Below are 14689 nucleotides of genomic sequence, written 5' to 3' on the forward strand. Positions count from 1 at the left end.
GACAGAATTTTTTTACCTCTTCAGCCATTCCTGGCGAGGTGTAGCGACGCTTCAGTGCCTGCAGCGTCTTTTCTACTCCTAAGTGCGCAATATCATGCTCGGTCTGAATGATTGGTACCCTCTCTTCTTTTCTCGGGAACATTTTCCATCGGAATCGTGGATCGTCGACACGGCTTTCACTTTTAACGTAACGGTAGATTACGTTGTCCGTTATTCGGTATTCGGCGAACTTCGCTGGGTTTGCTTTAATCTGTTCTACCAGTTCTTCGTATTCGTCATCCTGGGACGTTAGATCGAGGAGATTGATGGACCTTGAAAGGCAATCGGCGGTAATGTTGCAAGCTCCTTTCCTATACTCCAGCTGTATGTCGTATGACTGTATTTTTAGCGCCCATCGGAGGAGTTTTGAATTTCCGGACTCAACTCCGATGGTAAACAGCCATAAGGGGCTTCGTGCGTCCGTGACTACTTTGAAGCGCGACCCCTCTACATAATGTCGGAAGTTCTCTATCGCGAGCAGCACTCCGAGGCATTCCTTCTCGACACTTGAATACGCTCGTTGCGTTCTACTGAGCTTTTTGCTGAAATATGCAATCACCCGTGTTTCCCCGTCGATGCTCTGGACTAATGCTGCTCCAACGGCTGTGTCGGACGCATCTGATTCGATGGTGAAAGGCTGGTTGAAGTCCGGATTTGCCAGGATCGGTGCCGACGTTTGAACTGACTTGAGCTCTGTAAATGCCAGTTCCGCTTCTTCGGTCCACTCGAGTTTCTTTTTGGACTTTTTCAGCAGGTCGGTTATCGGCACGGTAATCCGACTATAGTTTTTTATAAACCGCTGATAAAATCCGGCTAATCCCAGCAGTCGTCTTACGTCCTTGACGTTCTTCGGTCTCGCATAGTCCAAAATCGGTGCGATTCTGGAACTATCGATTGCTACACCTCTTTCTGTCAGCAAATATCCGAGGTATTTAATTTGCTTCCGGCAAAATTTTGACTTTTCTAATGAAACAGTCAAATTTGCATTTCGCAATCTCTCGGCTACAATCCGCAAGAGACGAAAATGTTCGCTCAACGTCTTGGTCGCAATAACGATATCGTCCAGGTAGACAAATACCGCTGGCATGAGATCGAAGCCAATCACCTTGTCCATTAGTCGGCACATAGTGAAAGGCGCATTGGTTACTCCAAATGGACAGACCTTGAACCGGAACAGGCCCTTCGAGGTCCTGAAAGCGGTCAGATTCTTGCACTCTTCCTTCAGCGGAATTTGAAAGTACGCATCTTTCAAATCGATGATTGAAAAGAACTTCGCGTGTTCTAGTCTGCCGAAAATCTCTAGCATGTTCCGGATTGGGTACTGGTCCTTCACCGTCATCGCATTCAGCCTTCTGGAATCGAGACAAACTCGTATTTTCCCGTTCGACTTCCTCACGGGCACCAGCGGGTTTGTCCATTCACTGTAGCATTCCTCTATCACATCCATTTTCCGAAATCGCTCAATCTCAGCATCTATTTCCTTCTGTATGCTAGGAGAGCAGCGATACGTTGGCTGGTTCCGAGGTTTCGCCCCCTCCTTCAAAACGATTTCGTGCTCGATCATATTGGTTCGACCGAGCTTTTCGCTGGATGTGAATGCAAAGTCCTTCACAACTTCCACCAATTCTCGACGTTCGTTAGGTGTCAATTCGTGCTCCACCTCGATCGAATCCTCAGTTGGGATCTGTGCGTTATCCGGTACGTCGAATGTGGGAACGTCCAGCGTTATATCCTCGCCTGTTAGCGGTAGAGGTGGCAACGTGCCTAACGGCTCTAACGTGAAAGCGATGAGCTCGTTAACGTTACCGAAATCACCTACTGGTTCTGGTCCGTGTCCCAGGTCGGCCATAGGAGTAATGCCAAAACTTTTCCAGAAATTACAACCTAATATTGGTTTTGAAATCTCTGGAACTACGACGGTCGGAACTACTCTCGTAACACCTTTGAAAGTGTACGGGATGTTTAAATAACCCAGACAATTGTACTGGGTGTTGTCGGCCGTGCACACTCGCAGCTTTGTTGGCTGAAGCTTCAATCCGTATTTCTCAGAGAGCTCCAACGAATTAATTACAGATATGCCTGCACCGGAATCCAACAACGCTGTTATTTCGCTGTCAAAAACGTTCACTCGCAAATATGGACACTTTCTGGTTTCGATTTGAATCGTGTGGACACGATTAATTGGGTCGTAACCGAGTTTAATGGGAACTTTGCCGTTTGTAGGGATGACCGTGTTCCCCGGCGTACACCCCCTTAATGGTTTCCCTGGTTCTGATTGGGTTGTATTCGAGCAGTTGCAGCACAATGTGTGCAAGTGCGAATCGCCCTCCCCAGTTCTCCGCAACCATAACAGAACACCCTTCTGGTCTCTCTGCAGTCCCGCCAATTGTGACCGGATTTCCTGCAGTTCCAACAGATATTTAGCTGGGTGTGCTCTGCATTTTGAAGATTCGTCGCGTTCCTTTTATCTGCTGACGGTCTCCAACTTTTCGCTTCCGCTCTTGGATTGATTGCGTCGATCGCTTGCGGGGTGTCACTGTCGCACTCTGACTGCTCACAATCTACGTGATTAACGATCCGCTGGGTTCGAGCCTCCGGCTGTTGAAGATTGAAGTCGGCTGCATCGATACCGTGATTCAGTCGAATCAGATGGTCAAGATCTCGCACCGGAACGATCGAAATTTTCGAACGGTAGTGCTGTCGCATATTGTCCCATACTACTTCGAACTTTCGTCTGCGTGAGAGGGGTCTTGATAACAGTTTGTTCAACCTCTCTATTTCTGTCACGAACGCAATGAACGGCTCTCCTCTGTGCTGCTTGCGTTCCTGGATTTTCTGCCGAATTCCCTGGTCCTGATTCGGGTTGCCAAACCGATATCGTATCCTCTCCTCGAAATCGTTCCAGTTCTCAAATTCGTCGACGTACGTAAAGAACCAGTCCGAAGCTTGTCCTTCCAAAATGAGATGAATGTCACGCAGTAGACTCCTGTCTGACACTCCCTCACGTCCAGCGATCTTTTTCAGTTTATACAGGAAGTTCTCCACCGAAACGGATTTAGAATCACCTGAAAAAAATAATTTCCAGTGTTCTATTCTCCGGTAGTGTCGAGGTTCGCGATTCTCTCGCAAGATTCCACCCTGACGCGCCATCCTTCCATGGCTTGCCCGGTCACTGTATTCTCCCGAACCGTACCAATCATTGCTGACCTCTCTATAGTTCTGCCTATGACGTCCCCCTATGTCTTCGAAAATCTTCCTCCGATTCAACTTCGCTGCTTTCTTCGGTTCGTTGAGTCGGCAGTCCGCTGATCCTACGATTTAGCGTCTCATCCGGGTATTGTCGTTCCGTCCTGGCGAAATGCCCTGTCTGTAGCTGAACTGATCTTCTCCTCTCCGGCTCGTTGTTACCACGTTGGGCGCCATAATGTAGCGGGCCAAATGGCCGTTTACGGTTTCCGTCTACCAAAACGCTCCTCAGGACGTTTTAAACGAGTAGCTTTAGCGCCACCCCCGAAGAGGACCACTCGTCAGGTTAGAATTGCCCAGCATGAAACCTAACCTCAGGGCAGGTTATAGAAATTGATCCCGAAATGGCGCAAAGGAACGGTAGGTAAACACAAAATGTGAAAAGATACACTCCGTTTCGCGTATAGATGGAGCCACTACTATGTTTAGCAAAGACGCAAGAGTAATGATCGTTATACCAACTCGAAAGCTCATGCACTAAAAAAACGATCAGTTATCATCACAGGCAGAACTCAGTCGAACACTCTTTCCCTCTCGCTTTGTAAGTAGTAGTGGGGACTAATTCCCGATAGCCCATCGGAGTAAAACAAACACAAAGAAAATTCAAATCTACGGAAACGACGCGAAACGTGAGAAATCTTCTCGAACCAAATTCACTACATGGGAAAGCTAATCAACATAAAAAATACAAACATCTCAGGTAACACTAACTAACCGGAAAACATTTTATTGGACGGATTAAAATACGGCATTTTATTCTTAACCTAGGTTTCATATATTCATTTAGCTTTACATTTTTCGTGTTCCTTCCCTTTCTAAAAAAAAAGAACTTCTCACTGCTGCCTCTTCCACGATCAGGATCGAAATGCACGAGTTGCAGTTCTGTAGATCCTCAGATAGGCGTCAAGTGATTCGAGTATTCGTAGTCGGAAGTACGTATTTTTACAAATACTACTCTTTCGACAACCATTTCTCTCGCTTGAATTTTAAGAATACTCTTTCCTCTTAATACATTCGTATCTATCCATTTCATTCTAATGCGCATTTGGGTTTTGGTGAGACGTAATATTTTTGAAAGTTCATCCGAAATAGGCTAAAATTGCATGAAAGGGAATATTTGTACACAAGCGTCTGAATATTTCTTGATGTGATGCGTTTTGGCATAGTGAGTGTAGTGAACGAATAATGACGAAAATTACGAAAAAGGTGAACATGCTACAGTCTTCTCGATCCAAGCGAATAATATTAAAATCGTGGAAGTGTAGGGTTATTTCTGAAGTGAGCCATGTCTCGCATAGGGCAAATGCATCGCATTTCAAATTATTTAGTAAGATTTTAAACGAATCGATTTTCGGGATAATGCTTCTGCAATTCCACTGTAGAACAGTGATTAAATCCTTGACCTCGTTCGATGAATTAGCCATCGAAGGATACAATCGCTGAAAGAAGGGGCCATTTCACAGTGAACTGCATCAAAAATGTTTTTACTGCGGGGAGAAAGCTTATCAAGATACTTTTAAGGGGGTCAGAAATGTTTAACGCTGTAAGAATACGGTCCACAATGTCAGAGAAATTTATTAAGCCAGCACTGTTTTCTTTCTCTGGCTGAGATATGGGAACACTTGGGGTTTTTGATGTTCCTGGAAGTGCTGGGAACTCCTTTTCTGAGCTCAGGTTACTGAGACCGGGAGCGACTTGCTTCGGTTTTGCACCAGTACTTCCTTGAGTAGTTATACCTTCTGGCCTTTACGACGAAGCTTGGAAGAAGAAATGTTCTTCCTTTTTCTACTCTTTCTAGGCACAGCAGAAGATGTTCCCTCCTGGGGTTCATCACAGTCGCCTTCGTCAGTAGACAAGTTGGTAAAGATGTTCGTAGAGACAGGTGGCGTAGCTATCTTAAGCATTTCTGCAAAAGATCGCTTAGAGCGTCCCTGAAGGGAACGCTTAAGATTTTCCTCGCGCTGTTTGTACGCGGGACATGAAGGGAGATCATGTGGGTTTCCCCCACAGTAGAGACACTTTTCGACATCTCTTCCACAGGAATCATCCGCATGATTCCCACCGCATTTCCCACAGCGGGCTTTATTGCTACAATGGGAGGCTGTGTGTCCCAATTGTTTGCAATTAGTACAGTTCATGACCCGCGGCACAAAGAGGCGAACAGGTAGACGAACCTTGTCAAAGAAAAGGTAATTGGGCAGGGCAGAGCCGGCGAAGGTCACCCGATAAGAGTCTGAGTTGACGTATATTTTCTTGCCGTCAGCTGCGACTGATGCTGAATGCAAACGTTTGCATTCCAGTATCTTCACTGGCTTAAGCATGGGGTCTTTGAAACAGCCAGTCCCATATTTTAGCAGGTCCTCGCAATTCAGACTCGAATCGGAAACGACCCCACTGACTTCAACCCTGCTAGCTGGAATATACACCCGGTACTCCTTCGTAAAGGGCTCGTAGCCAGCAATATCGTTTGCCTGAGTAGAACTGTTAACCACCACCCGAAGCTTATCAGGGCGAATTTTCGATATTTCTGTCACGGCCGAATACCGATCCGTCAGAACTCGAGAAATCTGCAACAGATTCAAACACTTTTTTTCTTTGGTCCGAAAGAAGATCACAAATGGCCCGGTGGCCGAGCTCGGATATACTTTGAGCCGGGGAGCCAATTTTGTTTCGACGTCCATCTCACCTTGAGATGAACCGCCGTCAGGGGAAGTCATTTTTGCACGGGCCTATTGCCCAGTGCACGTTATTAAGACAACCAAGAAGGGGAAACGAAAACTAATACTTAGCTTGTGTAGGTAACGGTATCCAGGCGGCTTACAAGAAGAACACTGCTTCACTTCACTGACCGGCTAACGGTACTCAGAAACAGAAACACAAAAGAAGGGAAAAAATACTGAAACCTCGACTAGGCGTAAAGTGTGCAAATAACCTTGAACGCGGATTAACACTATTTGTCGCTATAGAGTGTACGGACCGATGACAAAAGACTTCTATCTCGACTGAGTGCTCGATAACGAATGAACACACAACGGTTAATTACCGCCAAATAAACGTAAATCGTCAACACAGTTTCTTATAGGAATGGATTGAAATGAGGATATGTACCGTAATATTTCAAATTCGAGAGTTTTTCGTACCTCACTAACAGACAGCAGTATGCTGGAAAGAACTAAAAGAAAGAAATTTCAATTTCCGTTTCAATTTCCACAGAATACTTTTTTCCGGGACGACGGATATTTTCTAGATTGTATTTGGTAGTGTGGCATAATGGAAATTCGAGAGATTGTGAAATTAAGTCTATGTATGCATATGAAAAATGATTTTAAGAAATCTTTCTCCTACCTCCACTAACCGAGTTGCCACATGAGCGGAGCGTTGGAGCGTATATCGGGATGGTAACGACGAATCAATTAGGGACCATTCATAAATTACGTAACGCAAAAATTGCCCAAAATTGACTCCCCCCTCCCCCTATGTAACAAATTGTCACAAATTTTTCCATCCCCCCCTCCCCTGTTACGTAACAAATTCCAAGAAAATTTTTTTTTTCTTCGATGAAAACATGTTACGTAACGATCTAGTTAACACCCCCTCCCCCCTATGTCACAACTTGTCACATCTTGTCGTACCCCCTCCCCCCCCTAAAAGCGTTACGTAATTTATGAATGGTCCCTTATTTACCTGTTGATATGCTTTCCTTCTCCAAAAAGCTTTCCCCGCTGGGTTTATCAACTTCTCCTTTTAGAAACTTCCGCTCGTCGTGCACGAACACCGATAATGTGATGCAGGATATGCCGAAGTAGAACTGTAAGGAAAAAAAGAACAGTTTGGTACATATGTAAGTTACTCGATTAAGTTTGGGTAATTGATAACGGTATTACTATTATCCCACCGCTATGCTAGGGTCATTGGCTTCGTCTAGCTATTAATTGAAATGTCAATTATGTTGTTGTTTTGGGAGCTCTTGACACGCTTTTCACGAGCAGTAGTTCCACGCTACTACGACTCACTGAAGACTTTAAATATTGCAATACTTCGTCACAGAAGCAACGAACACAACACGCATTGAATTCTAATAATGTTAAACATTCGAGTTCCTCTGTTCTTTAAAAATCTACACAAACCGAAAGAATTCTTTCAATTCACTTACAAGCTTACATCAGAACCTAAAATCATGAATAGCATCCATGTAAATTGTTATTTCAATGGTGCTGCAAAGTATTAAGTATTAAGTCTTGCAGTCAACCTTTCCGTTTTCCCACCGGATTTCGCTGAAGCAATTATGAGGAAATACTTCACTAATTGGTGTTGATGAGAGGTGATAAAATTAAGTTTCTCTTTCCCACCAGGTTGGCAATTAGTGCACCAATAGGATAACGTTTCTTTGGTGCCCTGCCGGAAAGGGGCGAGTGTTTCATGTGACATTTTGTTTGAGAGGGGTTCCCTCATAGGGGAATTGTGGGTAAAATGAACAGGGGGGGGGGGGGTAAAATGAACAGGTAGCCAAATCAAGTAAATGTTAGTTAAATTTAGAACACACTTCACAGAAACGTGACCTACCAATTATTGAAAGGATATTGAAATCATTTCTTTTGATAAAAAGTTGTCGAATGTGAAATAAATATGATGAAAACCAAAATCGGCATTCATGTTTGTCGCTGATGTTAAATTCGGCATGTAGAATATAAGGTCTTTTGTGGTGAAATTTTAATTTTATTATGAAAATGGTGTTACATGACAGTAACTGAACCTCTTGCAGATATTTCACAGCAATATGTAGGGATCAGGACAAATTGGCTCAATCGGAACGGCTGTTTGAAAATAAAACGTCTTAGGGGGTAAAATGAACAGGTTGTAGTGGGGGTAATATGAACCATCTTGCTGCTCCAAGTACCAAGCCTCAAAATTAATCGCTAAGTTCAAGTTGCTACATCTTCACTGTTCTTCAACAGATCTTCAAAGTTTAAACACCTATGGATAACCCCAAATTTTGTAGATGTGTTTCGAAGTCACAGAATTGTAAATTGGTTAGTATTACATGAAAATTTAATTTTTCCGTGACAAGTTTTTTTGCCTACAAAATGCCCTGTGTGTATGCAATGCTCTTGAGCCGCTGGGACATCAGCATTGCTCGGAAAACGATTTTCGACGCTAAGCATTGCATACATACAGAACATTTTGCAGGTCACTAGAAGGTGTTCATTTTACCACCAGCACATGTTCATTTTACCCACACGCTATTGAATACTTTACGCTGACGTCACAAATGAACTGAGTGTTCATTTTTGACACTTCGCTTGTACTGTTTACATGGACTTAGAAAAATTCTTTGCGATTTTCTTCGAGCGAATCTAGACGTCCACAAATTTTTCTAAGTCCATGTAAACAGTACAAGCGAACTGTCAAGAAAAGTGAGGTTAACTGTGCCAGTAAAGAACCTAATAAACATGTCTCTTTTTTGGACATGTTTTGAAATCAAGAATAATGTTTGAAAACTTTTGTTTATGTCGAAGTATTTTCACGAAATATGTATAAAACATGTTTAACAAGAAACGTATAAGGTGATTGTAGTATCTCAATCACTTTTTAGTTAGAAAATAATGACTTTGCTTAACGTGTTCATTTTACCACCAGTTCCCCTACTTACTGTTGTTCCAACTCAGGTTGATGCGCTACAGCTCAGCTCTAGGGAGATGTATAGACGATGTTTCTAGAGTCAAAAGTTTGGTTTTGATGGCACTCTTCATTCTACGGTGTTAATTTTTGAGGACAAGTTTGTATAAGGAGGATTCTGGGATACCATTTTTACTACCAAACACATTATTCAGCCATTGACTTTGGTCATCACACCAGAAACCAGTTTGATAAATTCAGTGTAGCATTTCAAGGCTATATATTAACAAATCTGATTTTGCAATAACAAATCTTTGATAATTTTCTTGTGGTTAATGCTTACAATCTCACCATTATATACATGGTGATTTAAAAACCTCCTGGTACCTCCTGATGGTTATCATGAACGTTTTGGGCTGTAAAAGAAAGCTAATTTTTGATAATCTACAGTACATAACATTTTGGTTGCTCGATAACACTTTAGATATCTCGCCACAAAAATAAGGTGAGTAATTGAAGGAGTAGTATATAGTCAACAACTTTATCAAAGAGTGCACAACGATTAAATATAAACCGAAGAAATTATAAAACTTTCAATGATGTGGTGTCCGAGTTGGTTTTTCGCAGGGGCCTAGCAGAGAACTACGATGTTTCAGAAATCGATAGTGATTTTTTTCGCGATAAGAAGTTGAGCGATGTGCTCGGAAGAATTTAAGTACCTTCGACGGGGGTGGTAATGAGTTTGTGGAAGAGAATGGGCCGAAAAGTGGAATTCCACGAAGATCCGCCCGAAAATCTTAGATTCCGATGAAACTTTACGCGTTTAAACGGCATGGAAGATTAAACATTTTCCCCAGTCAATAAGATTATTTTGAATCAAAAGCAGTTTTTTAGAAGGGTTTAGACGTTTCTACGTGCAATAATTTCAAATATTTTTTGTCCGATTACAGTATTTTATACAGCAAAACTAGCTGAGATCGAGTTACAGGAAATGAATACAGTAGGATTTTGTTTTTGGCAACAATTTTTTTTTTCAGTTGCCAAAACCGGAATCGTGCCCAAAAATGGAACTCTATTTTTAAAGTTTGGATTTTCAATTTACAATTTCAAAAATGTTTCAAGGATTTTTAATCATATGTGAAATGGAATGAGTTGAAAGAAAAAAATAAGCAAATTCTTTATCAAATTCAGACGTCGTGCAGTGGGGCAGAATGCTACTTTCGACGCTCAAAACTTCTAGCGCCCTAGGAGGATTAGCGCCTTTAGCGAAGTATCTTAGATGGAAATGATCATTATATTGACAACTTTGGTTTTGATCTCGATAAGTAGAAACTGATCTAGATCATTTCTACTTTTGGCAGAGGTGTTCTATCAAAAAACTTTCTTCGGCAAAGTTGTTTGTTTGATATTTTTAACAAGTGTACTGAAGATATTTACACTTTATAACTTATGTAGACGCTCGAGAAAATAAATTTGAACACTTTTTTATAAAAAATATATCGTGAAATAAATGTTTTAGTCCCAAATCTTCAAAAATATACAATAAAAAAGGGATTCGCTCAAACTTTGTAAACTTTTCCGAGGCCAGGAGGGACTCAGCTCGACAAATTGGAACAATGTCTGTATGTGTGTGTATGTATGTATGTATGTACAAAATGTCATGTAAATATCTCAGCAATGCCTGAACCGATTTTAACGAAACTGACTACATTTTTGTCATACACATTACTGTGTAGAATAAACACGAAGGTACCCTTTTCATGACCAATGTAACTTAGAAATAATAATAGATAATTAAGACTTGTAATGGCAAGCATGCCTATCTATTAAAAGCAGTTTTGTACCAAGTGACACTTTCAATGGCGCTTGCGTTCCCAACAAATTAAATACTTATCCTGAAAATTTCAACCATTTCTTTTTCGTAGTGTTGGTTTGCATAGGACTCATTTATCCATATTTCCAGAACGAGAATTTCGAACGAAACAATATACACGCTATAAGGATGACTGGAAAGAGAGTACATTATTATCAGCAGAATACACGGCTTTTGTGCTATCGACATAGCCTAGAAACTTCAGACTATTTACATCAACGCAAATGAAAATTTTGAAAATTCTACTTGTCTCATTCACGAATCGCATTCGTTCTCTGTCGCTCTCTGTTTAAGGGTTTTGAAAGCATATGTGACCTTGTCTTACTTTACTATTTCCAATTGCGCGTATTTACGTATTCTACAGAAAAATCTTTTTTTTTGGAATATGTGACCAAAATGCCAACTTTGAATTCCAAAACAAATTGAATGTTCCAGGTTCCTGATAACTAATTAAGGTCCATCAATAAAGTAGAAACACCAGATATTCTTAAATGGCGACCCCAAGAAAAGAACAACGAAAACAAAATGGTGAAAACAAAAAAGAATGAAAACTTAAGATAGTTGATTGCATATTAATTAGCCATTTTTTTAGATGATGGGATTATCAAAAACAATTTATAACTCTCTGATACAATAGTTATCAAATTCGTACAATCCGGTTTATTCATTTACTTTATTCAAAAATGGTCTTTAATTTCATTCTAAATAGTAAATTTTTTCAGTTTCTTCATTTCGTGGATTTTATTTGTCTTGTTTATTTTATTCGTTTTTAATATTTAACTAGTTTTAAGTGTATGATTTTTGCAAAAAAATTATTTATTTCATTCAGCATTCTTTTTATTCAATCTGTTCATTTGGGTTCATTTAATCTATTTTATTCATTTCATTCTTTGGATTCACTCTGATCAGTTTATTTTTTTCATTTAACTTATTTTATTCATAGGTTTCCTTATATACATTCTCTTTGTTTTTTCCAGTTCATACATGTTTTTAGTTTCTTCATTTTAATTTGACTATTTTTCAGACTTATTCATTTCATCCAAATTATTTATTTGACATAATTTTTTTCAATTAATTTATAACTTTTTATTATCGCCTTATTTTTCATTTTATTCAATTCATTATCTTATTTTTTTATTCATTTAATCAATTATATTTGTTTTATTTATTTGATTAGTTTGTTTTATTTATTCATTTTATTCAATACATTTATTCTTTCATTAGTTTTATTTTCATTCATTCCATTAATTTTGTTCGTTTTATACATTTCATTATTATTTATTATTATTATTTATTTAATTGCAGGCTTTAACCAACTTGGTCATTCGCCTTATACATTTAATTCAACTTTAACATACATTACACTGGATTCATTAAATTCGTTCTATCCATTTGATTAATTTGTTTCATTTAATTCATTTGATTCATTTGATCCATCTGATTCATTTGAGTGATTTGATTCATTTGATTCATTCGATTCATTTGATTCATGTGATTCATTTGATTCATTTGATTCATTTGATTCATTTGATTCATTTGATTCATTTGATTCATTTGATTCATTTGATTCATTTGATTCATTTGATTCATTTGATTCATTTGATTCATTTGATTCATTTTATTCATTTGATTCATTTGATTCATTTGATTCATTTGATTCATTTGATTCATTTGATTCATTTGATTCATTTGATTCATTTGATTCATTTGATTCATTTGATTCATTTGATTCATTTGATTCATTCGATTCATTTTATTCATTTCTTTAATTTTGATAATTTCATAATCAGTTATTCCACTTATTTATTTCGTTCAATTTGATAGTTTGAGTCAATTTAATTTGTTCAGTTAATTTTATAACTATTTTTAAATATTGACTAATTTTGCATTTAATGAGCTAATCCAATTTGATTTATGTATTTTATTAATTTGATTTATATAAATCATTGTACCCATTTTATGAATTTTAAAACATTTTGTTTTGCATTTTTTTTATTTGGTTCGTTTTATTGATTTTCTATATTTCATTCAGTTATTTCGAGGTTTTATTCGTGCAGGACCAGAAACTGCAAACTAATAAACGAGTTCTGCAAATTAATGAATAATCCAACAGTGACATATGTAAGAAATGACTCAACTCACTGCTAGGTGGATAAGGTTGTTTTTTTTAAATAAATAAATTTTGTTCTCCATAACTAACCAATCGTGGATTTTTCAGATGAAATTGATAGATTGAAAATCAAATTGCAATGTTTCAAGATAGTTAGGTTTGAAGAAAACTATTTTTAAAAATTAAAAAAAGAATGATAAAAATTAATTCCAAACAAAAGGAATTAAAACATCAGCCTTGTTTATTCAGCAAACTTGATTCAATTCAATTGTGTTATTATATTGTAGGGCATTACGCAGGTAAACTTCACACATTTAAACAGTCGATACTTTAAACACCTCAACCACAAGGACCACCCTAATTCAATTCATTTGAAAAAATCTCCAAAAAACTAACAAATGTACCAGACATCATAAAGCTAAACCAAACTATTTGGGGCCACCAGTTTTGTATTTCTAAATACGGCTTTGGGACGCACTATGGTCAGCTTTCGATATGTACTGAAAATTTAGCGCCAAGTTTTGTATTGACGTCGTAATCATCCAAAGAGAAAGATGCTCACAATGTAACTAAGGTTCAATTGAAAATTAACTCCGGAACTAGTCTTACTATGCAGTGTAGCGACTTCCATTGTACTTGACTCTTAAAGTGCACAGACTCTGGGTCTTAATATAAAAATTGATTCCGTCAGACACTAGTTACACTATTACCAGTTATATTATACATAAATAATACATCTCTATACTTAATCATTAAATACATGTATAGTGTATAGTGTAAAATATAGGTAACCCTTAAATGCATAACGTTGTTTTCAAACAACCGTTGAGAAAAATATTTCAAAATTATCACAGTAATTTATTGAAACTATAAGACAATTTTCACAAAATTTAAAAAATGCTATTTAAATTTTTAACGCAGATTTTTGTTTTAGTGAAAAATTACACATTTTTTCCAATGTATATTTTTTGTAAAGAAGCATTCATTCTTTGTAATTCGTACTTAGATAGTTTTGCTGTTTAAAATACATAGCACAATAAAAAAATACATGTTTAAAATACAAGTACATTAACAAAAAATTTAAATTAATGCGCTTCTACGCCCTTTTGAAAAATTGCTCTTGAATCAAAATATTGCAATTGGCAGCGAAAATCATAGAAATTTATAAAACGAAAACAACACCAAAATTTCGTTCGAATCGAAGATGGTTATATTTTGCGGTCGGCAGGCCATGGAGTCCCTCAGGATACAATGTTCGTCCTGTTGATGGGTAATATTGATCTCCAAGCTGGTATTACGGTATCCAAAATGGGTCAGTATTCCCCAGATTTTCGATATCAGCACCATAGCCCCAATAGAAACGATGCTTTGTTCATTGCAAAAAAAAACTTTAATCGCGTTTGTTACAAAGTTTAATGAAATTTAATTAATGAATTTGACACGTAATTTTTGTTCACGGTTCAGTTTTCCTAAGTAATCTATGACGAATGGTCCCGCTAACGAAAATTAAGTAAGAGAGTAAGTACGGCAAATTTGATCGAGAATCCAGAGCGAATGTATTAATTGATGAATACATTTTCACAACTAATCTAAAATTAGTCTTTGAGTAAGTTGAGAAATTGTGTTTCTAGTATAGTCTAGTCTAGTCTACACATAAACAGGCAATACATGTAGGGATCCACGAAAATTGAAGACGTTCGTCTACAATTTTTCTTGTCAATATTAATGTTTGTGGTACATATGGAATGTGACACAATCATTAAAGCGGTCAGGCCAACTGTGCAGCGTACAAAATAAAGATGATT

General features: G+C 38.3%; 1 protein-coding gene across 1 annotated transcript in view; it reads right to left on the reverse strand.

The window, feature by feature from the left end:
• LOC131689037 (uncharacterized) overlaps positions 1-14689 on the reverse strand; it is a 273415-nt gene that overhangs the window by 83668 nt on the left and 175058 nt on the right. The window contains exon 3 of the mRNA XM_058973787.1: positions 6970-7093. Within this exon, the coding sequence (XP_058829770.1) occupies positions 6970-7093 (124 nt within the window). The remainder of the gene's footprint in view (positions 1-6969; positions 7094-14689) is intronic.

The sequence above is a fragment of the Topomyia yanbarensis genome, chromosome 3 (assembly GCF_030247195.1).
Source record: "Topomyia yanbarensis strain Yona2022 chromosome 3, ASM3024719v1, whole genome shotgun sequence".
In the NCBI taxonomy this organism is placed as follows: Eukaryota; Metazoa; Arthropoda; class Insecta; order Diptera; family Culicidae; genus Topomyia; species Topomyia yanbarensis.